The following is a 26,724-nucleotide window of genomic DNA, read 5'->3' as shown; positions in this document are numbered from 1 at the left end:
TAGCTGAGAATGGGCACAAGGTGTCCCTGAGCAAATTGCAAAACTATCAAAAAGAAGTCCTTTATTCATGATATATCATTGATAAAGGAATAAAAAAGTGTCAAAGGAATGAATAGAGACGATTCTGAAGATGAATTTATCCAGAGCTCAGAGAAAGAGGTCAGAATATTCATGGCAATGGTTGGCTTTGGAAGGCAGAGGATACCCCATTTATCTTAGTGGCCAAGCCTTTACTGAGGCTGATGCACAAAAATGTGCCTGATCAGCTTCCATGGGACAAACATTGCTTGAAAGCTTTCCTAGAGCTAAAAGAAAATCTCTGCCATGCCCCAGTTCTAGGAATGCCTGATTACAGCAAGACATTCACGTTGTTTTGCAGTGAGAGGAAGGGCTGCGCTCTCTTAGAGCTTAATCAGGTGAACGGAGACCCTCGTAGACCTGTAGCATATTTTTCTATGACACTTCACCCTGTTGCTGCAGGACTACCCAGCTGCCTTAAAGCGTTTGCGGCAGTCAGTGTCGGTATTGAGAGATGTTGGACCCTAGTGATGAGACATACTCTGACAGTCATGTTCCTTCATTCGGTTGAAATTTTGCTTACTCATATAAAACCACAGCATTTGACAAACAGCAGACTTACAAAGTAGGAACAACAAATACTTGCTGCAGAAAATGTCATATTAAAAGGATGTCATATGCTAAATCCGGATACATTATTACCATTGCCTGAGAATGAAATTGATGGGGATGACATTGAACATGACTGTCTGGATGTTATGTTTATGCGCCAAGACCAGACATTAACATTGAACCTCTCGATGGGCCAGACTATGTCATCTTTGTGGACAGCTTATTTTTAAGAGACAAATAAGGAACTTTGAGAGCAGCTTATGCGGTTTGCACAATTTAAGAACTTCTCTGATCCAAGAAGTGGTAGAAGCTTCCTCGCTTCAAGGTATTACCTCTGCACAAGTAGCAGAATTAATTCCAGAGTATGATGTGTGAAAAATGCAGATGACATTTGGGTTTCAGTAGATGGAAGACCAGAGTTGCCAGACAGTTTATTGTTTCCCATGACACAACATGTTCATGGCCCTGCACACATTGGAAGGGATGCAATGGTTAGGTTGTTTAGGCAAAATTAGTCCAATCCCAGATTTTGACCATGAGCTAAAGAGCTAGGTCATGATGCTTTACATGTCAACCATTAAACCATTGAATGTAGGAAGGAAAACCCATGTAACCCTCAGCCACTTTGGAAGATCAGGAGGAACCTCTAACAGGATGCAGTTGGATTTTATTGAAATGCCTTTTTACAATGGGCTGAGATATATCCTAATTATAGTGTGCGTTTTCCCCCATTGAGTGGAAGCCTACCCAACTCAGAGGAATGACAGGCTCACTGTAGCTAAGCTTCTGTTGAGAGAACCTATTCCGAGGTTTAAATGTTCAGTTTCCCCGGAGTCAGACCGAGGGACTCATTTCAATAATTATGTCATTTGAATTCTGTGTGTGGCTCTTCAGGTGGAACAGATATCATACTGTAGCTAGAATTCCATGGTTCTGTGCATAGTGGAGCTAGTAAATTGAACCCTGAAGTCTTGATAGGCCAAAGTTTGTGCATCCACTTCATTGAAATGGCCATGTGCTTTACCGCTGGTTTTGATGAGTCTTCGAAGCACTTCGGACAGGAGAATAGGATTATCAAATCATGAAATGCTGCGCAGGATGCATAATAAAGCGACTTATCTCTTGAATGTATGGCATATTTGCTGTTAACTACCAGTTGTAAATATACTGCAATCTCTCAATGTCATTTGACAATAAATCACGAGCCGGGATTTAAGTAATCTCTTCTGTTCACGCTGAGTTTGAGGCCGCAAGGAACACATGATGGTGACCTAGCTGCACATAGACAACAAAAGCATCCCCAATTCAATTGTGAAAGCAGACGATGTCAAAACAGAGACCAGCAGTTGCCTACCTACTTACTTACCTCTAGGCACATCAACATTAGACTTGAAAGATGACATGCTGTTTTATTTTGAGAGGGAGAGTACCGGCACCTCTCAAGAGTAATGTAATACTTTTAATTGGAGAGTACCGGCACTTCTCAGAACAAGCTGGACTTCTTTTTTTCCATTTCAAGTACAGGGTTCGGCCCCCATGATTTCAGCTCCATAACAGAAATGCAGACAGCCAAAGTCAGTTTAATACTGCGGCTCAGATTGCGAGAGTGGTGATCTATCCTGCACATCCAGATAACTATTTGGATTTTTTTGCTTAAATAATTTTGCCATGTTTGACCTACCAAAATATTTTTTTGAAACAAACTTTATTAAGCACCACAAAGCAATTTCAATTTGTTATAGCAAGTGCAATACAGCTTTTTCTTTTGTTAATCGTAACACAATGCCCGTCATAGAAATTACATCTGTGCTTGTCTATGTCAGATTAAATAAAATAGTCTAGTGACTATAGCCAAAGAACAGGAAGAATGAATACATACATAAAATACAAGCACCATTCGGTACAATATGTAGTAGATGCTTAAACAACCCCACTAACATACAATCCCCCATCCTCCCTCCTGGCCTGTGACCTGCCGAAATATATTGGGAGAAAGCTGTGTCAGTGTGATTTTAAGCACTTAACTTCATGGTATGTTTTACTGCAAAATCCTGAATTAGGCAGGACGGAGATAACGAGGGACTAATATTTGGTTGTGAAATTTTACAATTCAATTCGCTGTGATTGCAATACAGCCTAGGGAAAACATTATCTGAACCCTGAAACATTTGCACAGTCTCTTTAGGCCTCATTGTTTAAGAGTTATACTTTGTCCAATAACGAGACCAATAAAATGGCTAACTGGTTTCTCTAGTGACTAAGCCAAACTAAGGGGGTCATTAGGATGATGGGCGGACTTTGCCCGCCCGCCATCCTGACGGGGATTGGGACCACCCGCCATAAGGGCGGGGGTCCCGTGGGGGGCATTAGGATGTGCCTGCCACAGTGGTGGGCACATCCTGCATTTCTAGCATTGTTGGGGGGCGGTGCTCTCAGCCCCACCCGTCACAATGCTAGAAATGCATTTCAGCATTTGCATAAACAAAGCGGCAGGCACCGCGCGTGCCTGACGCTTTGTTTATGCAAATGTGGGGGGGTACCACAGGTACCTCCCCGTGTGCAGCCCCCACCCCTCCTTCACTCTGGGGTTCCGCAGGGTTTCCCCAGAGTGAAGACCACATGCCTTTCCGTGGCGGCAATGTAAAATGCCCATTGTAATATGGCTGGCGGTGTCTGATAGACACCGCCACCATATTATTCTTTTTCCAGCCCGGCCGGGGCAGAAAAGCGGCGGACGGTCTTCCCGTCCGCCGAGGTCCCCCCCGCCATACTAATATGGCAGGGGGAAAACGAGTGAGGATGTCGGGCGGATTGTCCCCGCCAGCCTGGTCCTAATGGGCCCCTAAGTAATGATTTCACCACTACCTTGACAAAAGCCAATGACAAAATATCCTTTGGCATCCTAAACAGAACCTGGGCTGGAACCGTGATTTAATTTGGATGGCTGGTTTTTGGCTCACTATCTTAGGCTGTAGTGGTTGGAATCTCAGCTACTCAGGCTCACAGCCACGGAGTCATGTAGCTTTGCACCCAGGCGCTCCAAAAAACTACAATAGACTGTCACCATATTTTAGTATTTTCATATACTGTTATTTTCTGCCTAGCACTTTTTCCCCACTGACTGGCTAATGTAAATAAACACATTGAAGGTAAAGACATATTTAGCTCCTTGAAGATAAACTTAGGGCTTAGTGCAGTTTCTTGCCTGCAGAAAAGATAGGACCTTCTCTTTTTTTTTGGATAGTTTTAACCAACATCTGAATGGCAGACCAGTGTCCGTGTCATGAGAGTGGTTACAGGAAGAGAGTTGCGTGAAATATCTGCCACCAGCCCTTACTCTGCTGTGCTGAGGAACCACTACAGAAGGCAAAAATAGGTCTAGGAAGTCCGATTCAGGGCAGCGTTTCAGAATAGCCACTCATTATGTACATACGCTCATTAAAATTCACTGTACATTACTTTCCATTCAAATTAAGAGTGCACGTAAATATGTGTCCTGAAAATGGCCTTGAATCCAGCCCTCCTGGACCTACGGTGGACACACACACTGCATCAAAAAATGTTGTCCTTAATACTATAAACCATGCTTTTTATATGACCCACTGACCCAGAATGTGCAACAAGGGGCACTCTCCCACTACAAAATTACTAAACAAGCAATGACATAGCCAATAGGTCTCGCTTTTGGAACCTTATAAGTATTTAGTTATGCAGCACAATATCCTTGGTGCAACAACATCACACACAATAGATGAGACAACATTTAAGGCTTCATTTATAGATTATTCAAGAGAATAGTTTTCAACAAATATATAGTCTAAATTAGTTCAAGAATACACACAAACTTTAGATACAAAGAACTGTTACATTTGTGCTCATTTACCTTCTTCAGCTGCGGAGGAGGTGACATATCACCATATCCCATTGTCATACGCAATTACAAGTAGTATTTTGCTTAGTTTATTTTATAAAGAGGAACATTTTTAACATTATTTTTCCAGTTATGACATGATTCTTTCTAAAGTTCCTCTTCAGGAAAGAATGTACCCTCATCTAAGAGCAAAGCATATGGAAATTACATTGTATTTCTTTAGATCACCCACAGTCATAAATACTGTTAGGGCACACAATAAGAACCTAACCTGTCTAATAAGACCATCAGCAAAGATATTCACACTTACATTAGGGGAAAGGGGAGCACGCAAGTATAGTTGCAAAAATAAAGAAGAAGATGTTTTAAGAAATGTTTGGAAGAAAGAAGATGAATATAAAAAGAAAATGTTTTATCCAAAGTTGAAATTAGATAGAAGATAAAAAAGAAAGTTATTTACAAAAGAAGAAATCAGGTTAGAAAAACACATATTGGAGTTAGTAATTGAAGATTAGGGGGACCTGTCCAAATATTAATAGGTAAAGACAGCAGTTATTTCTGTAGGTTATTTTGTATTTTGACAAAGTGCTTATTTTCAGTTTCCAGCTGTTTGGGAGGGAGTTTGCTGTTCAGCTTTGCTGTTTTCTAAAATGTATCATGTAAATAGAATAGAGGCTTAAACAATGACACCTCCCCATAAACACCTACCTAGTATAAATGATGGGACACAATTATTGGGGGATATTTTTGGTGCAATAATAGACCAGTAGGAGTAGTCTTAAATGATGAGAAAATTAGAAAGCTATCAAGGTAGTAGACAACTTAACTACTAGTAAATCTGGTGCCTCACTAGCAGTTAACACATAATTAGTGGCTATCAGATCAATGGTTCTGCAACATTGATTAACTTTAGATAGCTTCTTAACTGAGAAAGGCAGAGTCTCCAAAATGCTGAAAGCTCAACATTGCCGCATGTATAACACTTGATGACAGTAGCAAGATAGAAGAATTTACAAAGAAAATTTCTGATTTAAAACCTGAATTAGAACGTTTACAAACCTCTACTATATTAGGGAGCTTAGGGAAAGGAGTTTCACCATCAACAATTGGTTTGCAACAGTGATTGCCAGATTTTTATTGCCTTATTGAGACCTACACTAACCATTGCTATTTGCTTAATAGCCGTTTATGCATTATATAAAGGGTTTAGATGATATTTAACTAAAAAGAAGAAGAAAGAATAAAAAAGAAAAATAATAGAAGAATAAGAAATGGAGGAGAGAGAGAATATAGAGTACCCCGCTCCACCACCTTTATCATACACAACATAATTACTAAAATATTTGCTTGGGCTGAGATACATACTTACAGGTCACAGGACTAGTTTCAGCTGAAGAGGCTTCCAAATCCACAATCCTCTCCTTGTAGAGGCGGGTTCGTTGCCGCATTCTTCTGACAAGTTCTTGAATTTGAAGTTCTGCATATTCATTAGATATTGGGCTTGCAGTTTCAGTGCGTTTTGTGCTGTGTACAACAAAGCAAGAGGGTCAGAATACTTGACTTGTAAGAGCACCAGTTTAAAAAATTTGAAACCTGCTGCAGTTGTGTATGATTTAAGCAAGAGCAAATTAACTGAGATACAAACCCAAAAGAGCAGTTGAAATGAGCATGTATAGTTGAAAAAAGAATTAAATACCGATCTCAAGTCATGTGTGGCTTTTACACTCCACAAAGAATAACTATTTACACTCCCCAGAAAATCACCATCACCATCACTTCAATTCTTCAATTTCAAGTTAAGGAGAACTGTTATCCTCTTGCAGTATTCACCATTGTCCCTTTCCCTTTGGAAATAAAACCTTTGCAATCTGCATCTGCGGTCAAACTTAGATGTTCATTAGATACCTGCAAACTAAAATTTCTTTTTTTAAGCGAACACTTCAAAAATAATAAAAAAATACAACAGTCAATATAACACACATTAATAAAACTATTTTCTACACAATATACAATTATGCAGATCAATAAATAAGTCGGGACTCGATTTTAGGCTTGTCATTTCACTGTGCACGAGATCGGTGCTGCTAGCGCTCTCTATACTTTTTTAAAATATTGTCACTATTGCATTCTATGTGTTAGAAGTCTTCACAAAACATTTTCAAAATTGAATTGAACCTTCCGTCATCACTCCGACGCTCCAGACAACATTCCTAGGCCTTAGCCAATTGGCCCGAGAGGGGGAGGAGTCAGAGGCGGGGCACCAGCTCAAAAGCACGCCGTAGCACGAAAGCAGGCGATTTTAGGCTTGTCATGTCACTGTGCGCGAGATCGCTGCAGCCAGCGCTCTCAATGCTTTTTCAAAATTGTCACTATTGCATTCGATGTGTCAGAAGTCTTCACAAAACATTTTTAAAATTGAATTGAACCTGCTGTCATCACTCCGACGCTCCAGACAACACCCTAGGCCCTAGCAAATCGGCCGAGAGGGGGAGGAGTCAGAGGCAGGGCACTCACTCAAAAGCACGCCGTAGCGCGAAAGCAGGGGATTTTAGGCTTGTCATTTCACTGTGTGCGAGATCGGTGCTGCCAGCGCTCTCTATGCTTTTAAAAAAATTTCACTATTGCATTCTATGTGTTAGAAGTCTTCACAAAACATTCTAAAATTAAATTGAACCTTACGTCATCACTCCAACGCTCCAGACAACACCCCTAGACCACAACCAATCGGCTGAGAGGGGGAGGAGTCAGAGGCGGGGCACTACCTCAAAAGCACGGCGTAGAGCAAAAGCAGGCGATTTTAGGCTTGTCATTTCACTGTGCTCGAGATCGGTTCTGCCAGCGCTCTCTATGCTTTTTAAAAATTGTAACTATTGCATTCTATGTGTTAGAAGTCTTCACAAAACATTTTAAAATTTAATTAAACCTTCCTTCATCACTCCAACGTTCCAGACAACACCCCTAGGCCTTAGCCAATCGTCCGAGAGGGGGAGGAGTCAGGGGCAGAGTACTAGCTTAAATGCACGACATTATGCGAAAGCGCAGCGGACGCGCTGGCGGATTGCAGAGGCACGCCAAAGGCAAGCCCGTCTGTGCCCGTCCACGCCTGGACCGGGCCTAGGCCAGTCCCCCTTGCCCCGCTATAGCGCAGGGAGGTGTTTCTCACAATTTAAAACCGGTGGAAAAGACATGTGAGTATAGCTACACTGCTGACAAACTGCGGCTTTAGCTTTACTCCCAATCTAGAAGCCAGGATCACTAATTTATCGCCGGTGGAAAAGACATGTGAGTATAGCTACACTGCTGACAAACTGCGGCTTTAGCTTTACTCCCAATCTAGAAGCCAGGATCACTAATTTATCGCGCAACCCAGCTCCTCAAACTCCTCATAATAAATCCTTCACATTTATTTGTATTAATTGTCGCTCATTAATGAAACACAAGTTTGACATCTTTGATTTGCTTCTAAACGACCAACCAGACGCAGTCATTCTTACAGAGACCTTGCTCCAGGAGAGCTCAGGCCCAGACATCGCAGCAGCATTTCCCACCAACTACGCCACAGTAAGGAAGGATCGCAATATAAAAATAGGCGGAGGGATAGCGATTATTTTTAAGAATATATTAAAATGTGACTTTGAGCATCTGTCCATTCCATTATGTGAAGCTGTTTTAGTCAAGCTGACTCTTTGTCCTAACTTTACATTTGCAGTCATACTTGTTTATCGTCCCCCAGACCCTCCCTCAACTTGGTCCTCTGATTTTGCCGAACTCATTGCTGAATATTCCTTAAAAACAGCCAACCTCAACCTTCTAGGAGACATAAACTTGCATCTAGAAGATACAACTTGTAAAAATAGCGCCAACTTTATTGCTGACATTACTTCTCTAAATCTAAACTTACTTAACTCTGGTCAAACACATGCCGCTGGGCATTTCTTGGATCCTATTTTTTCAAATCTAAGGGCAATTTACTGCTCACCGGCTGTACCAACTAGTTGGTCAGACCATTATCTGATCTAATTTGCCCTCACTCTACCAATAGACAAAGTCACCACGGTCAGCTCACGGGGGGCACTGCAACGGAAAAGATCCCGCCAACATGGAAACATGCAATGATACATCCTCTGCTTAAAAAGGCAAACACAGACCCAGAGTTGTCCGGTAATTACCCTCCTATATCTTTGCTCCCTGAACTGTCTAAAATCTTGGTAAAACACATTCATGCTCACTTAACACAGTATGCCACAACACACCACCTTCTCCATTCCTCTCAATCAGGTTTTAGATCGGGCTTCTCCACTGAAACCACCCTACATGGGGTTAGGGAAGGCATTCGTCACCATCTGGACAACGGAGAAACAGTGGTGCTGCTTTTAAAATGGTATCCCACACAGTGCTCATAAACACACTCAAATCACAGGGTATTGAAGGGTCTGCCCTAAACTAGCTCACCGCCTTCCTCTCCAATCGCACTTTCCAAGTCTTTTCCCAAAATGCCTGTTCGGAAGTCCACTCTTTTGCCCATGGGGTGCCACAGGGATCCATCCTCAGCCCTTTACTGTTCAATCTTTATGTAAGACCACTGGCTGAGATGATTCTCAATTTTTTTTTCTCCCCATCTTCTCATAACACAGCCACCCCCTCTACTCTAAAGACTGGCCTAAATAACATAGCATCACGGATGCAAAATAACTTTTTGAAATTAAATGGAGAGAAAACAGAGGTATTGGTGTTAGGAAAACAGAAAGACCTCTGGAGCCAGCAACATTGGCCTAGCAAAATGGGTATTCTTCCATCGCCCTCACCACAGGTGCGTAACCTAGGTATCACAATAGATGAGACCCTTAGTATGCACCCCCAGTCAGTCAAAGTCGCAGCCACCTGCTTTACCATTATTAAATTGTTGAGGAAAATCTGTTAGATGCTACCAGAAGCGACAACAAAAAACGTAGTCAATGCCTTAAGTACATCAAGGCTTGACTACGGAAACATGCTATATGTAGGAGTTAACAAATCGGTAATCCACAGACTGCAGATGACTCAGAATGCTGCAGTCAGACTCCTATGTGGAGTCTCCAAGACCATGCCTATCTCAACTCATCGGTGCTAACTTCACTGGCTGAAAATCGAGAGTCGTATAAAATTCAAGACGCTCACCTATAAGGACAACATTAAATCCAGAAATGCTCCCAGCTACCTGATTGACCTGACTAAGCCCTACACTCCTTCTCGCAATCTTCGATCAGCCACTCAAGGCAGGTTTGTCATCCCGAAATTCAAATTAGCCCGGATGGGCGGCAAATCCTTTTCATACCTAGGACCCTCACACTGGAATTCCCTTCCCATCGCTCTCTGCAAAGAGACAAACTATAACAATTTCCGCAAGTCACTAAAAACCTGGCTGTTTGACAAATAAAACAAGCTCTGTCCATCTCGCCTTGACCTGCTTTTTCCCCCTGGAAACCCTTGTTGGGTAGCTGTTGCGCTTTAGAAATTTAAAAACTAAACTATTTAAAAACTAGACCCAGTGAAGTTAACCCACTTTCAAACCAGCCACAAACATGAAGTGGTTCGTAGACAACTACCCCAAACCCCCCCTCCCCGTCTGGAGAGTCTTTGCTTTAGAAATTTGTAGCCTACTCTTATTTTATGTTTGAAACATAGTATACTTATTGTTGTGACTCGGGTGCAAAACCAGCGTTATTTCACAAAAATGTATAGGAAAAAATAGTTAAGGCTCCAAAGGTCATATAATGTTCTATCTGTGGCTGAACAAATCCCATTTACCCACTGGGAATCCCTGCACTTGCTTTTTGGATACTCTAGTGTATGACCTCTCTCCGGTGGTTGGGAGCCTCTTTGCTCACTAAGAGGACATTCTCTTCTCTCACAGTACATCCTGTAGTAACATGTGACTAGCCCAACGTTTTCTCAGATCACTAGACTGGCACTGGGCAGTGACAAATATTAATAGCCAGCAACCAATAAATTGCAGTTAAACCAGGTCACACCTCTTTGGTCATATGTGTGCCTAGGTTTTGTTGCTCGTAATTTGCAATATTATTACGTTCTGGCTTAATAGCAAAGCTATTGCCAAACAATAATCTGGAAATGTTTTTTATTTATTCTAATAGTTTTTTTTATAGCCAGAGCAGGACCCTTACGGGTATTAGAGTACTTTACAAATGTACAGAGAGTAGAGTAGTAGAAAGAGTAATATCAAATTCACTACACATTCAGTAACAACCGAATATCATAGTTCCATCTCTAATAACAACATAATGTCATAGATCAGACCACTGCAAGTACCAGGCAGTGTTGAGAAGCAAGGGGTTAATGTCAGTATTGCTAGTATGAGGGCACTTGGTAGCCAGAGGCATGTAGTCATGTCAGCGAAACTAGAATCTTGGGATCTAGGGAGGAAATGTGTCCATAAGGAGTTCTTTGACTTCTTTCTTGAAGGATATGATCGAGGGATTTGTTCTGATTTCAGGAGATAATGTGCTCTAGATTCTTGGGGCAATCCTGTAAAGGCACAGTTGTAGGTTTTCTTCTTGTGGAATTTCTGAGGTTTCAGAAGAAAGGTGTTGGAGCTTCTGGATGATCTGGAGCTGCCAGAGAGATCGAGCGTCTGGACAAGATATCTAGGGTTATTGTGATGGAGGGCTTTATGCGTCATGCAGGCAATTTTTAGCAGGATTCTTGCTTCGTAAGGGAACCATTGGAGGGATTTGAGATTCAGGGTGATGTGGTTGTATTTTTTTGAGCCAGTGATGAGTCAAGCGATGGAGTTGAGCGAGGCCCTTAGAGGAGCTGGTTTGGACCTGGGTAGTTCTGACAGGGTTGTACTAAAATAGTCCAACCTGGGAATCACTAGGGCTTGTGCTGCATGCTAGATGTCATTGGGGGGTGGAGGAAAAGATTTAATTTTCATAAAAACCTCATTTGGTGATGTGCTGCTTTGATGGCAGCACTGATATGCTTCTGCATGTTTTCTTTAGTGCTGTGGTGAGGGAACTGATGTCTTCTGGGGCGGACACTTTTCGGTATAGTTGGGTATCGTCGATGTACATGTGATAGTGGATGTTGGATGAGCTCAGAATTTCTGTAAGGGGATCCATGAACAGTTTGAAGAGAGTGGGTAAAAGAGATGAACTCTGTCAGACTCCTAATGTGATTGGCGTGGTCTGTGATAGAGTGATTGAGCTTGACTCTTTGAGAACTGCTTAGGAAATAGGAGGAGAACCAGTTAAGAACTCATTCTGTTAGGCCTATACAGTATTCCAAAAGGTCTAGGAGGTTTACATGCTTAACCGTATCAAATATGATGATAGTTAAAGGAGGACTAGTAGACAAGCTTGGTTCTGATCTAGCATTTTTAGTGCATCGTCCACAATGTGTGTCATATTAGATTTGGTGCTGTGCCCTGCACGGAAGCCAAATTGAAATTGGTCTAAAGTTGAAATCGATCGATGTGGTTACAGAGTTGTATGTGAACACATTTTTCCAGGAGCTTTGCCAGAGTAGCGATTTTAGAAATAGGTCAGAATTTGTTATGATCAGTTTGGTCTGCTTTGTTTTTTTCAGGAAGGGGGTAGCTTGACCTGACTTTAGGCAGTCAGTGATGGAGCCTTGAAGGAGGGAGGCATTGACAATCTTTGTCCCGATTGGGACTATTGCCGGTATGATTTCCTTGAAAAATTTGGAGGGAAGAGGGTCATTGAAATGGTTTGAGGGTTCCAGCCTAGTGAATATTTTTTTAAAGGAGTCTTTATCAAAGGTTCTGAAAGACTTCCATGAGGCATTGTTTTGGAGGAAATGCCTGGGAGAACATGCTTGAACTGTGGGTCTCGGAGCAGAAGGGCAGGGTTAAGAGGTCAGAGGACGCTGTTCCAAGCCTGTCTGCAGGTCATTTCTCATGGTTTCTGCCTTCTGCAGAATGAAGGAGGTGAATTCCTCACAATTTGGTAGCGAATTGGATCCCACCAGTGACTGATTGGGTGTGTAGTTCAATTGTACTTTTATGAGATCAAACTGTTTTTTGGTTCAGTTACTGGCTTGATCTAGTTGGTTTCGGAAGACATTTGCTTTATAGATTCTGATGTTTTTTGTAGTATCTGTTCCTTAATGATCTCAGGAGCTTGAGGTGCCTAATGGACTGGTCAGATCTCCATTGACATTTGGCTAGTCTCAAATTACATCTTTCTTTGCTGAGATTGCCATTGTACCATGGTTTAGAGACTTTAGTGGACATTCTTTTTTAGTTGGAATAGAGCTATCGAGTCAAGAACAGATTCCATTGAGCGAGTGTAGTGATTTGTAAGATCAAGGACATCTGAGAGCTCTTCAGGGGGAGTCAAGGCGTGACTGAGAGAAGTCAGAGCATTCCCGCAGATGTTGTGCATGTTCCTTTTCCAGATTCTGGGCTTGGAGCATTGTGTTGTATTGGTTATAAAATTATCTGTGATGAGAATGTGATGCACTGGTTGATTGTTCCGATCACAGGATAGATTAGATTCCAATTGAATTGATTTGGGCTTTGCAATGATAAGATCTAATGTTGATCCTTTGTGGTGACTGGGTTTGTCACAGAATTGAGTTAGGTTCAGGTATGCAAGGAAGGTTTTGAAGCTATTGACTGCTGGATAATTCAGGTCATGTAGATTGAAATCTCTGAGGAAGATTTGAGGGCAATGCTGATACATGTTTGTTACAATGGTTTCCATGATTTGTTCAATAAAATCCAGGTTGTCACCTGAAGAGTGGTATATCATGTGCAGCATGCAATGGAATCTGTTGTTGCATGAGCTATCAAGGCAAAAGTGTTTTCAGGTGGGTAAGACAGGAGTTTATGCCTGTACGACTGATAAGTTGAGGTTGTGTATGCAAGCGATGCCTCCACCTGGTCTATGGGGTCTATTCAGCCTGGTAATACCATGGTTAGGGGGGACTAGAATGTCCATTGTAGGTACAGAGTAGTCATTTATTCAGGTTTCTCTTAGGATTAAGAGGTCAAGATCATGTTTTGAGGCAGATCTGCAGTTGATTAGAAATACATTTCACGCGGGGTGGTGTTCTGGGTTAGAATGTCTGAGGTTAACTCATCTGAGGTTATGCTGGTTGACACTCAATGGTTGAGCCTAAGAGCTCTGTGAGGGTTTGTTGTGATGGCCTGGATAGTTTCCAGACTATCCATATTCTGAGAGTGTGAGGAGTTGAATGATAGGAGGAGGATTTGGAGATCATCATTGGATAGGGGAGCTTTACATCTAGTTGGTGGTGAAGATGTGTTGTGGTAGTGCCTCCTTCTCCTAATCCAATGCGAGGGCAGAGTGGAGGGAGAGGTCCGGTTGACAGGGAGGTGTGTTCAGGTTCTGGCGGTGTGGTTGCGGGGTTTATCATGTGTGGGAGTATGCATTATTTGGTTCTTACTAGGCCTCAGATAGCTGTTCGTCACTGTTGTGATATGAATGAGTCTGGGTAGGTCCGCTGTGTTATCTTGAAAACATTTTGTAATCTCATCCAGTTTGAATCTAGGGAGGTATAGGGGCGGGTTGATATTTCTTGAGGCATTGGGCTTGGAGGCATAATGGTGAAGGTGGAGCGGGGGTGCAGATACATTAGGGTAGAAGCCTCGAGAAAGGGTAGATTGAGGGGAGAACTAAAGTCTGAATTAGGATGGGGAGAGCTCGAGAGATGGGTGCTGGGGCATGCTATCGGAGTATCATTGGGCGTTATAAGAGAAGCAGCATTTGGGGGAGACAGAGGTTGAGGGGCAGGTAGAGAGGTAGCAATGGAGGGGGTGGCTTGATTATGTAATTTCAGAGTGTTTATTCTCAGTGTTGGATGAGATGGCGATCTAGGCTGGTGAGCAGTGGTTACCGAATCCATAGTAGAAGAGGGTGAGTTAGAGATGTCTAATGTGGACGAAGGAATAGAGTGGCGGAGGAAACTGCGATTGATGATGATTTAATTGAGATCTGATGATGATTTCATTGAGATCTGGAATCGTTCCTGAATGCCTCAAAGTAGGCCAAGTCACGCCACTGCTGAAAAAACCAGGGCTAGACACTGAGGATCTGAATAACTTCAGGCCCGTATTGAACCTACCTCTTCTAGCAAAGATCCTAGAAAGATGTGTACTCCCTCAATTAACCCAGCACTTGGAAAACATGAATCTCCTAGACCCCCATCAATCGGGTTTCAGAAAAAAGCTGCAGTACTGAATCCGCAATCCTCAACGTCATTGACGATCTACTCAAGTCACTTGACTCGGATCAATGCTGCCTTCTCATCCTCCTAGATTTATCGGCCGCATTTGATACAGTAGACCACAAATTGCTCATCAAGGTTCTACAAGAAAGGGACAGTCTTCAGGAGACGGTCCTCCACTGATTCTCTTCCTTTCTTCACAACTGTTCCCAAAGAATAAAAATCAAGAACTTCGAATCCGACCTTCACCCTGTCACCAGGGGTGTTCCACAAGGATCAGTGCTCTCCCCTCAGCTTTTCAACATCTACATCGAACCCCTTACCTCTCTACTTAGGAAATCCAACATCCCTTTTCACTTATATGCTGACGACACCCAGCTCTATTTGGAAACCACCTCAATTGATGACATCCAGAAACTTAATACCACGCTTAAGGAGGTTTAACACTGGCTTCAACGTCAATCAGGGCAATTATATAATAATAGTCAGTTGCAAGTCCTTTGCTGGTTTGTAGCTTGACTGACATTTTGAGTGGATGAGGACGAGGGTATAGCATAATGGTGTATTTTCCACAAGCCACCATGGTGCACCATATTCACCGAGCAGAGATCTGTGCATCCAACATTGCATTGCGATCCCAGTGCGATCCAGAAAACAACTCTGGGAGTGCGCACAATTAACATAGCTCCTGCATCCAACATGGGTCACAATGAAGATCAGTCCCAATGGCATCGGGGGAGAGCGTGTAGTGCAGCAGCTAAATTCAGTCAATAACAGTGCTCCCGATCAGGATGTGAGGGATCGGAGGGCCACGGGCACCAACAAGAATCTGTGAGGCCGCAAGCAAATCCTGCCCCGCCGCAGGCAGGGATCCAGTGGACAAACCTAGAGGACTGGGGCTGTTGAGTGGGGTGGTTGGAGCTGCACGCCATGGTCAGAGGAGTCTGCACGGCCAGCAAAGCCCCTTAATGCACCGTCAGAGGCTCTGTCCCGGTGAGGAGCTCACCGGGAGAAGTGATTTGGCGCCTCCCACATGTTGGGAGCTAGGAGTACGTGTTTTGATTGGGAACAAAATTGTGTGCTTTCACAAAAAAAGTACTTTCCCTCCATGCAGCTATGAACATTTTGCTTATTTATCCAGGTGGCTGCCTGCAGGGTTTGGATGCACGTCCTGGCCAATACCATGCACGATGAAAGCCATGAACAGCATGAGGTTGGCTGCCTATGGAGAGGGGTTGGTTACCTCCGGATGGGTTGGCCACAAGGCCTGGCCGTAGTAAATTAAACAAAAATAACATAGAGCACCTTTGGGCCCATTGTGTTCTGCTATTGGTTTGTCTGTCATTTATACTTTGCCTCCATCTATGACAGCTAACTGCATATGATAATGGTTCAGTCTGCATCAGTCATTAGCTCTCTTGTCATTTGAATGATAGCATGTTCTGATCACATGTGCACATCAACCGGAAAATTTATGTGCTTCAGGATCAGGGCTTGTGATTCAAATGGTAATTTATTTCTCATGTTCCAGTTAATGTAAACCATGCATAGTAAAAACCAGCCAAGGAAAAAACTTTCTAGTCAATTTAGGTAAAAATAATATTAAAATCACAAAATATGAGTAGCATTATAAAATGAATCATATAAGATTGATATTAAAAGAGTAAAGTGCATTTAAATTCAAACACTAATGACACAACTACTGTGCCTACAAATATGTGCCATTTTTCAGTCCTCCTTCTCAAGATGGCTAAGCCTAGACATAGACATGAATTTAACCAGTCTGACACTCAACACTATACTTATTAGATTTAAAGCCATTATAACAGCCTGCCTGCATGACTGAACTTTCAAAGCTCTAAACAACATCTGAAGCAGCCGTTCAAGCAATGTCAGCCACAGGTCCATAATTTGCCAAATTGATTCAGTTTCCTTTTTGCACAGATTACTGGTGACCTAATTCATTGGATTGTGCCACTTTGGTATATGTTCCAGTGTTGGCAGGGCCCCAAGTCAAAAGGCCGTGAACATACATTTTGCATACCTTGAATGATTCCCTCCTAGGGATGGTTTACAAGAGATTCAATCCATCTCTGTTATCCCAGTGCGCCTTCGTCCAGAATTTTGCTCATGGTCCAAGCGTTCATGTTCACAACTCTTTTATACTCTTTTTGGCTAATGTCCGCACCCCCATATAACCTGGATGTGCATAATCCCCAAACAGTCTTCTAAATACTGGACATAAGCAGACTTTCCCTGGCTGCTCTTGAACTCATTCCATATAACTCTGTCACATCACGTGTATTCCAGTTTGCAACTCTGACCTTATGGCACAGCTTGAGGACCGTACTTTGCTTGATAAGGTCAAATTCCATGCAAACCTGTGCCGGCAATGCTAGTTTTGGTAATAAAAAAATGCATTTGTAAGTTCTAATCACTAGTGTGTCAGCCAGCATTGCATCAGCACCCAGCATCATTTCACTTCCATATGATAATACTGTGGACAACTTTGCCTGCATAGCCTGGAGAATTGAGTCCAGTCTTGGGCCCCACAGATTGTTTGCAGAAGTTGTAAAAGTGGTTTGAAAGGCATGAGCTTTATTCTTAACAGATTCTTTTTGTCTCTGGAAGGTCCCTCTATAGTGTAACCAGACCCCTAGGTATTTGTATTCAGACCCTTTGTTGATACTGATGGCATCCATCTGCTAAGAGTCCGGTTTAGTCAACCTTTTCCTGAAAATTATGATTTATGTTTTTCCAGGTTTATTCAGCTTGGCATATTTAATGGAGGACATTTATCAGCAACACCAGCTCATCTGCTTATAGTAGTTTGGAGAGAGGTTTCTTCTGGAGCTTTGGAGAGTTTGAGTTTACCTTATCCAAGGGCTTAGAGGGGTCAGAGATGAACAGATTAAAACGCAAGGGTGTCAAGAAGCGCCCTTGCTTTGAACCATCGGTCATTTCAAATGTTCTTGAAATAGAACTCCCATCACCCAATTTTATCCTTGTCCACATGCCTGTGTGCAAGAGTTCTATTGCCTTGACGGAAGATTTCAAGAACACAATTTTCCCCAATGTAATTTCCTCAGGACTTGATCAAAGGCTGCCTTAAAATCTATAAAGCATGCATACGGGAATGAGTGCTCTTGTTTGATGAAAACCATAAGCATGGAGATTACCATCAACTTTGATAGATACCCTTGTTTTTGATGAAAACTTGTTTGATTCAAGGAAATGATCCTTTAAATTGGGTATATTATCAAACCCCTTCTGGACACAGGGATTTCTCCCATCTGCAAGATTTGCCTGTACAGTGTTGAAAGCATATCAGTCCACAGATTAGGGTTCTTTTTAAACAGTATCTGAGGCAACCCATTTGGGCCTGGGGCAAAGTCGGCCTGTGATTTGAGTTATTTTTTAATAGAGTAGGGTAGTCAATTGTTTCATTGGTACTATCATCTTGCGCAATCGATTTCTGATCACTGTCATCCTCTTTGCTGAATACATCAGGTACAGATTCACTTCATATGGCTATGCGCGAAATATGCGGGCTTCCACTCGAGCATCCCATAGCTCTATCATCATGTAAATGACTTAGACTTTATTGTACATGGTAGAATCCCATGTGTTGAGAAGTGGATACGCTACATCTTTACGTTCACTACCACACAGAAAGTTTGTCCCATACTTATAGTAATGGGATTTCTTAAGCGCCTCTTTTTCAGTTTTCCCTATGAAAAGCCATTGCAGCTTTTAATTTTGGAGCTCTGTGGACGGATTATTAACTGCTGCTAAAATGTATTCAGCGATTTCTCGATATGCCTCACTCCAGGTGGCATCTATTTTTTCACACAAGCCTTCACGGTGCAACCATTGTTGGAGGGTTTCCTGGGATATTTTGAAACAATATACTCTATGAAATCTACCCATCCAGGTGTTGGGTCCTGGATTACTAAAAAATAAGTTGTGCAACGATTAGGAATATCTGGCACTTCTTCCTCATCCCTGGTGCATGCTGGTGGGATATCAATGAGAAACCTACCATTTGGGACCCTAAGACCTGCTGATGTGCAGATTTTGAAAGAGACGGTTCCCTATTTTCTAAGCACATTTTTAGGAGTATAAGCTTGCTCTGAAATTGCCCTATAGTTATCTATCACGCATTGATATGCTGTTTCTTCTTGAGTGTGGAACAGGTGATTAAAATCCCCTGTTAAGATAATATATGAATCATAGAGAAGTGTGGCTCACTGGTTAGAGGAGGTAGATCCTGAAGCAGAGGTCAGACCTGGGACCAGGGTTCAATTCCCAACGCAGCAGGGTCTTGAGCCCAAATATCCACGGACTCGATAATTCTCGTTTCGGTACCTACTCGAATCACGAGTTCACACTCTGCAGCTCTGGGCATCAGCTTGCTTAATCTCCACTACGCCCCCCCCGCGGCGGGATGCCTGGCTTCCACCTTGGGGATGCCCAGTATGGGTATCTCACAGGGAAAAAGCCAGGACGGGTTCCCAAGGCAAGCGCCGAGATGCCTACGGGTAATCGAGTGCTATATAAGAACGCATAATAATAATGGTCTGATTTCACATCCATTATGGCTGGGCATAACCTTTCAGTTGGTATCCTTTTTTCCTTTGGTCGGGCGGTTTAAATAAATGTTTATGATGATTTAAGAAGTTTTGACTTCCAAAGACCAGCCCTCATTGAGTACCGCTAGGAAACCAGACTCTGTTAATGAAAGCTCAGAAGTGCAAACCTTCAGGGTGGAACTTACATAGATAAAAACTCCCCTTTTAGTTGGGCCTAGTTGCTTAACTTTAATTGGTAGACAAAAATATTCAATGTTGCCTGTTAGCAGGAGAGAGGATTATGACCATGTTTCTTCAAGAATAATAATAAGGAATTGCTGCCAATATGTTATATATTGATTTTGCTACTTAAACCCCGCCAGATCTTTATTTCCTTCCGCACTAGCTGTGGGGTTTGTTGTAATTCAGTCACTACTAGGCTTTGTTGAGAGTGGCACAAGCCAACTCCACTCTAAGGAATGGCAATTTAAATGTCGGACTTAGTGCACAATCACTTCTTTATATGACCTAACAAGATCAAGGACACTGCCATCTGATGGACCAGAAAATACTGATGTTGGCCCCACTGCACTTCTCAAAAAGGAGGTTGGTTGGGGTCTTCTGCATTGATGTGGTTCCTGAATGATTAACCAGTGAGGGTATACATTCCAGTTAAACTGACTGATTTGTATGCACCAATTCCTAAATACGGCATTTCGTAAATCAGTCCAGCCAGATGATCTGTTGCAAAGGTTACAATCATAGGGTGCCGATAGTTGTATTCATCATGTAAGTATGAACTCAATGGTGAGAAGGTCTCCAGAACTTATACATGCCATTTCTGGGATGTTGGCCATGAGCTTATGAATGTTAATGATCTTCCTGATTACCCCCTGTTTTATATTCTTGGTAACACAATAATTTGTTTTGTTGGAATGCAAATACCTGGTTATTGTGTTGCTCGTGGACTCTGCTTCTTTCTGAAGCTGAGACCCCTCAGTTACTGGGGGCTGTGGGGTTTAGAACTTGCCTTGTTATTTTTATGCAATCATTCTTAAAGTTCTCGGTGCCTTTGTTGACGTTCCTCTTTAGTACACCTACCGATTTGAACATTATGGGGCAGATGTATCAAGCGTTTTGCGACTCGCAAATGGTCTTTTTGCATTTTTTTTAATGTATCAAAAATTCGCAAATTAAGAAATCGCAAAGATTTGCGATTCCTTAATTTGCCATAGCATTTAAGGAATCGCAAATTTTGCAAGATTTCAACACCCCACTTTCTTCCTATCGCTGCCAGGGAGGACACAAACACGTTAAACAACGTTGGGCTCAATGAGGCCCCCTGTGGGACCCCATATATGATGTTCCGGTGAGGGGATGAAAAGTTTCCCATGCGCACTGATTGCGTTCTATCTGACAGAAATGATTGTAACCACCCCAGGGCTCTGTCTCGGATACCTTATCCTGCAAGAGTTTTTAGTAGCAGGTTGTGTGGTACGGTATCAAACGCCGCCGAGAGATCTAATGCACAATTTTGCATTTTTTAAGGTGGCATGTGACGCACACACATGCCAATGGGGCATATATGTGCGCCATATGCACACACATGTACATTTCAGGGGTGCAGCAGGGTGTCTTACAGACACCCCTGCACCCTTGAAATAATTCTCAAATTGCGATTAGCAGATTGCGAATTCGCAATTTGAGAATTACTTCACAATCATTCCTATGGGCCTCCTGGCCCATAGGAATGCATGGGAAATTATTCCTTATTTGCGAATTCGCAAAATGCAAATTCGCAAATAAGGAAGATTAAGGAATCGCAAAAAAATAGCGATTTTTTTTATACATTCCATTTTGGGATTTCTAAATAGCGATTCCTTAAAAATCGCTATTTAGGAATCGCAAAATGGAATCTTGATACATCTGCCCCTAAATTATGCTCTTTGGGGCCTCGTGTGGACTGCTTGGGGGTTGGGTGAGCATTTGTGAAGACTGTAGAATCCGGCTTTGTCTCACTACTGGATGGCTTTGAAAAAGATGAAAGCTCTTTTGGATACGGTCTGCCTAGGTATGGCGGATACTACGTGAAGCATCTGAAAAGGCCGGGACAATAAGTTATGGACCTGTTCTAGAATCATGTGTAAGCGTAGAGGGGAGAAAATTGCTAATAACGCCAATCAATTCAATTCCTCTGGGCACATAGTAACCACAGACAAATACTTGAGGTTAGTTGATTTATTACAAAGCCAAAAATAACTGAAAATAGAAACAACTCAAAACGAGAGTGTAAAAATACATCAGCATAAAGCCAAATCTACAAATAAAGTTGAGTCAATGCAACATGAAAAAAACCAATTAGCTCAAGAAATAGGATCCAGAGAATCGAAAATCATGAGTCCAAATTTCCCTACATCGAGGGTTGATGAAAGTAAAGCAATAATCAATCCCTACACTAGGGCTAAACTGAAGTCCTCACTTTTGCATCATCAGGGAAAGGAATAAGAGTTGTCAGCATGTGGAGTCTTCCTAAGAAGTCTCTCCACCATTGATGGGTCCAGTAGCATAAAACTATCAAAACAGAATTTGTTTGTGATGCTCTCTCTCCGAAGGCAGAGAAGTGGGCACTTTCCCTACTTGCAACATTCCAATATTACAGGCATCTTATCAAGAGTCCTTGCGGGTCATGCCATCCGCTCCAACTACAATCTCATAGGTACTATTCCATGAGATAGTGGTGTTCCTGAACTGTAACATGTTGACCTTGATTCCCAGGCCTTCTCCGGTATGATACACAACAATTTCTCTTATTGGCTTTTGCTTGCGATGTATCTCCTTTTCTCCTTGCCTGACTAATCAAACAAAGACATTATTCTAGTTAACAAGAACGCTTCTTCCACCAGCAACAAGAACGTGAAAAAGAACAAAATCCACAGCACACATGAAATTAAGGCTGTTAATTACAATGCGAGAGCTCTCAGGGAAATGCATTTCAGGCCTACAAAGTCCCTAGTTCCCCTTTCCATTACTCGTATTGGTTGTCACTCGGCAGATCAGTGCCCCTCCTTTGCCCGATGTTTACTTTAATGAATTGTAAAACCCATAGGTTATAGGGAACACTTTGTCCTTCGTCCACACCACATACAGCAATTTACCCCGTAACAATAACCATTACTTCCTGGATCTCCAATTGTGACCCTTGTCCGTCCTTACACACGATCTGTGTCCTTGTCAATAAAGTTTCAGGATTGTATCCTTCCAAGATGGCTGCCAACACCACCAGAATTCTAGCCTTTACTATAAAACGAGAAACCCGGAAGTTCTCACTACGGGTCCCGGAGCAAGGGTAGGACGAAGACAAGTTGCCTCTGATGCCTGTAAGTATGCCTCTCATGCAGGAGCTCCCACTCTACTGGTAAGTCATTTGTGCCCCTTAAATTAAACTTGAACGCCTCGCATGTTCCTTTCCAGATCACCGGAGCAACGACGTACTCTGGCAAGCCCCGTCAGCCTAAGACGCATATACTAGGAATGAGTCTATGCAAGCATCGGGAGCGTGTATGTTTGTATACCGTGAGTTCATACCGTTTATACCGTTGCTGATGTGTGAGTATGTGTTACTTGCCAGTAGGCACCCGTAGAGCCTCCACCACGCCATCTTCATGGATGAGTAATAACGCACACCATTACTCTATTGCCTCACTGCCAGTATTTCACTTTCTAATACGTCAGCTGGATGGCCATTGACGCATAAGCCCAGCGTTACTTCCCGCTCTGTAATAATAATTCCTGCTCTGTTATAATACCACCCTTGGAGTTAGCCAATAGATGTTATGCAACTACGAACTTTAGCATTGACGTTACTAACCTTGGTACAACGCACGTACGTCCGCCTAGCAGCGATGTCGGGTCCAAATTACTACACAACTTGCAATGCTTAACGGTATGAAAACTCATATCTATAAGAGATTGTTGATCATTTGTCACGTTTGCACTCTAGTTTTCTTCCATGGCCTTAACTTTTTCACTGTCCAGCCACTGCCATTGTTTTTAAAAAACCTAGAACAATTGCTTTTAATTCATCACCTGACCAGCCGTACTTACTTCCGAACCTGCCTGATGTAACTGACTTACTAATATGTATCCATGACAAGTGGTGTTACCATGCTGTGTTGCCACTACGTCGACACACAACCCGTCCTATTTTTGTTTCCAATAACCCGGCAACATGAGCTGATGATTGCTTTTAATGATTTCTCTGACCAGCTGCAGACATTCGCGAACCTGCCAGATGTTTTGAATTTAATAATATGCGTTCAAACCTAGTTGTAGTATCATGCTGTGTTGCCTCTATGGGCAATGCATTTCCTTCAAACAGGCCAAAGCTTTAACGCCTTTCTTTTGGTTGTTCCTACCCCTCTTGTCCCTCCCTTTTTTACAGGTCTACAGAGCTCTCCAGTGCACGTCTACTAGGGCATTCCTACTGCCCCTGGTAATTCATGTCACTATACTGAATACCAGGCAATAGTGCACTTTATCACACTTTACCGGTCCTGACGAAGTGGCAATTGACCCGTTAGGGGCAAACTAGGCACGCAACATGTTGACCATTCACACATAGATTGACCCTTGAGGAACGTTATTGTCCACAGAGGGGCACACACACAGTTTTTAATTAGGTCAGAGCTAGCTAGTTTATTAAAATGTGATTCAATAGGACTGCTCTATACCTATTTTAACTATCTCACCCCCTTGTGCACTACCTAGCCCACACACCCGCACGCACCTTACAGCTTCTTCTTCAAAAGATCCCCGCCTAAGAGCCCCGGTTTTGGGAGCCCATCAGGCATTGCAGCGCCGGTCTGACGAGGGGCAAATGCCCTATGAAGAAGCATGACACCTCTTGGGGTGGTGTGAGTGCATCTAAAAAAAAAAAAGACCTGTCTTTCCCACATGTCTTGACAAGAACTGCACGCCCCTTTCTAGTTCTCTACAAATTAAGCGAATATAAGAAAAGTGGCATATGAGCTCCATGAAACTACATAAGAAATTAAGGGCCATATGTAGGTGACCAAATACCGGTCGGTAACGGCCGATTTCGGCCGTTACCGACCGGTATTTTGATTTTCTGATGTAGGTGGCCAAAATATTACAGATTCTGTATATTTACCGAATCGGTAAATTTACCGAATCTGAAAATTACCGATTCGGTAAATGTACAGAATCGGTAATATGGGATGTAGGTGGCACTGGAAACAGTGCCACAGGCCCTTAGGAATTCGTTATTTACCATGAAATATTATGGCATGGTAAATAACGAATTCCTGTGTACATGCACATCTGTGCATGTACACCTGTGCCATGTGGCACACAGACATGCCCTAAGGGCATGTATGTGTGTCACATGGCATAAAAGCCAGAAACAGGGGTGCAACAGGGTGTCAAAGTGACACCCTGTCCCCCTTGTAAAATCGGTAATTTTACCGAATCGGTAATTACCGATTCGGTATTTGCTATTGAATCCTATGGGCTTCAAGGCCCATAGGAATCAATGGCAAATACCGAATCGGTAATTACCGAATCGGTAATTACCGATTCTTACCGATTCGGTAATTGTTAAGGAATAATTACCTACATTGCATTTACCGAATTGTAAATACCGAATCGGTAAAATTCGGTATTTACGATTCGGTAAATGCAATTTACCTACATATGGCCCTAAGACTCTATCAGTTAATATTCCTACCTACATGTAAAATGATACATTAATAAACACATTCAATAAATGAATGATTGTCAGTTGCACAACATGAGTTCTTCATGTTAATGTTTTCTGCTAGTTAAATTTACTTTCTACATTTTGGGGTCTATTACAATAGCGGGCGGATCGTCACCGCCCGTATGGCGGTGACGATCTGCCCGCCATTTCTCCCCGCCCACCTCCCATTTCCCCCCGCCATACTGCGATGACGGGGGGACCCTGGTGGAAGGAAAGACAGTCTGCCGGTTTTCCACTCGTCGACAACTCGACTGGGTGGAAAAGGGGCTGAATATGGTGGTGGTGTCTGTAAGACACTGCCACCCACAATACAATGCAGGCAGAGGTGTGCCTTTCCATTGTGGCATTGCCACCATGGAAAGGCATGCAGTTCCTGCATGTGGGGGTCCGTTGCGGGCCCCCGGAGTGTTGGGGGATGGGGGTGCACATGGGGGTACTACATTGTCATGGACAAGGTGGCAGGCACCGCTTGGTGCCTGTCAGTTTGTGCATGCACCACCCGCCACAATGTTGTGGATGGGGGAGGCCACTGCCACCGTAGCATCCTAATTGCCGGTGCAGGACCACCGCACCACTGGCGGCCGGCCCCCGCACCCTAGGGTGGCGGGTGGACAAAAGTCTGCCCGCCTTCCTAATAGACCCCTAAATCTTCACGTTACTATTCAATTGCCTAAATACATCACGTTTCACGTTATTATATTTTGAATTCTAACACTTTATGTTAACACAACAAAGGATTCTATGCGGGTGCACTCTATATGTGTGATTATAATGCACCCCTACAAATAGGATGACATTTTTGCTACATCACATCTAAATGTTTTCCCACAGGGAATGCAAATGGATAAATATTGTCCCATTCAATTTGAGTTTTAACAGCCACTGTTGGCATGGCCTTCTCAAGCAGACTTTGATCTGTGGGGCCACATGACCCGCTAGGCATGGTGATCTCTTTGGTATGCACCCTGCTGCCCATCTGACTGCTGTTTAAGGCCTATGTATTTGCCTGTTGGAACTGGCTTGGGGGTTAGTCTCGCCTCTGCATTGAGCGGTGTTTCCTTGCTTCTCTCTTTGTTCAAGATTGAATATAACTTCCCCTTAGTCTATGCCGTGGCCATTATGAAGACGTTTATATTACTGCCTTTGCTGGGGTTAGTTCTCTCTCGTTTGTTTAGGCAGGGGCTCTTTTCTCAATGAACCTATTGGAGTTGGAGTTGAGCTGATGGTCCCCCGAAAAAGTTTCTTTGTCAGCTTGTTAGCTCACCTTAATGAATGATACCTTCATTGCCTCCTGCTCCTACCTGATTTACTAGTACATCTGCTGAGTCTGCTCAACAATTATGGATTCTACCCAAATCAACAACCCCAAATGTTTGCTATTTGTCTGACAAGAGAGATTATCTGCGTTTGTGGCTAGACAGCTTTCCACCCCATGCACTTCCGCTGTGACACTTATTTTGTTCCAGCTATCCTTTTCCACACTTGTTTGTATTTGATTTGTGATCAAATCCTGAGGCATTTGACAGGTTTCATTTGGTGTTTTTGCCTTAATTTTAGTTTACACATGTGCATGTGGTCTTACTCAGCTTTACTTTCTACATGAGTCAAGTTATAATGGAAGGGTGGTTAAACTGTCCAACATGGGTAAACCGGTGCAGGAG

The 26,724-nt window shown here is 42.8% G+C and overlaps 1 protein-coding gene across 1 annotated transcript in view; it reads right to left on the bottom strand.

Moving 5' to 3' along the window:
• Nucleotides 1-26,724, bottom strand: part of CNGB3 (cyclic nucleotide gated channel subunit beta 3) — a 564,986-nt gene that overhangs the window by 524,823 nt on the left and 13,439 nt on the right. The window contains exon 2 of the mRNA XM_078686155.1: nucleotides 5,871-6,025. Coding sequence (XP_078542281.1) covers nucleotides 5,871-6,025 — 155 coding nt within the window. The remainder of the gene's footprint in view (nucleotides 1-5,870; nucleotides 6,026-26,724) is intronic.

The sequence above is a fragment of the Lissotriton helveticus genome, chromosome 4_1 (assembly GCF_964261635.1).
Source record: "Lissotriton helveticus chromosome 4_1, aLisHel1.1, whole genome shotgun sequence".
NCBI classification, from domain to species: Eukaryota; Metazoa; Chordata; class Amphibia; order Caudata; family Salamandridae; genus Lissotriton; species Lissotriton helveticus.
This window is presented reverse-complemented; position numbering and strand designations above follow the sequence as displayed.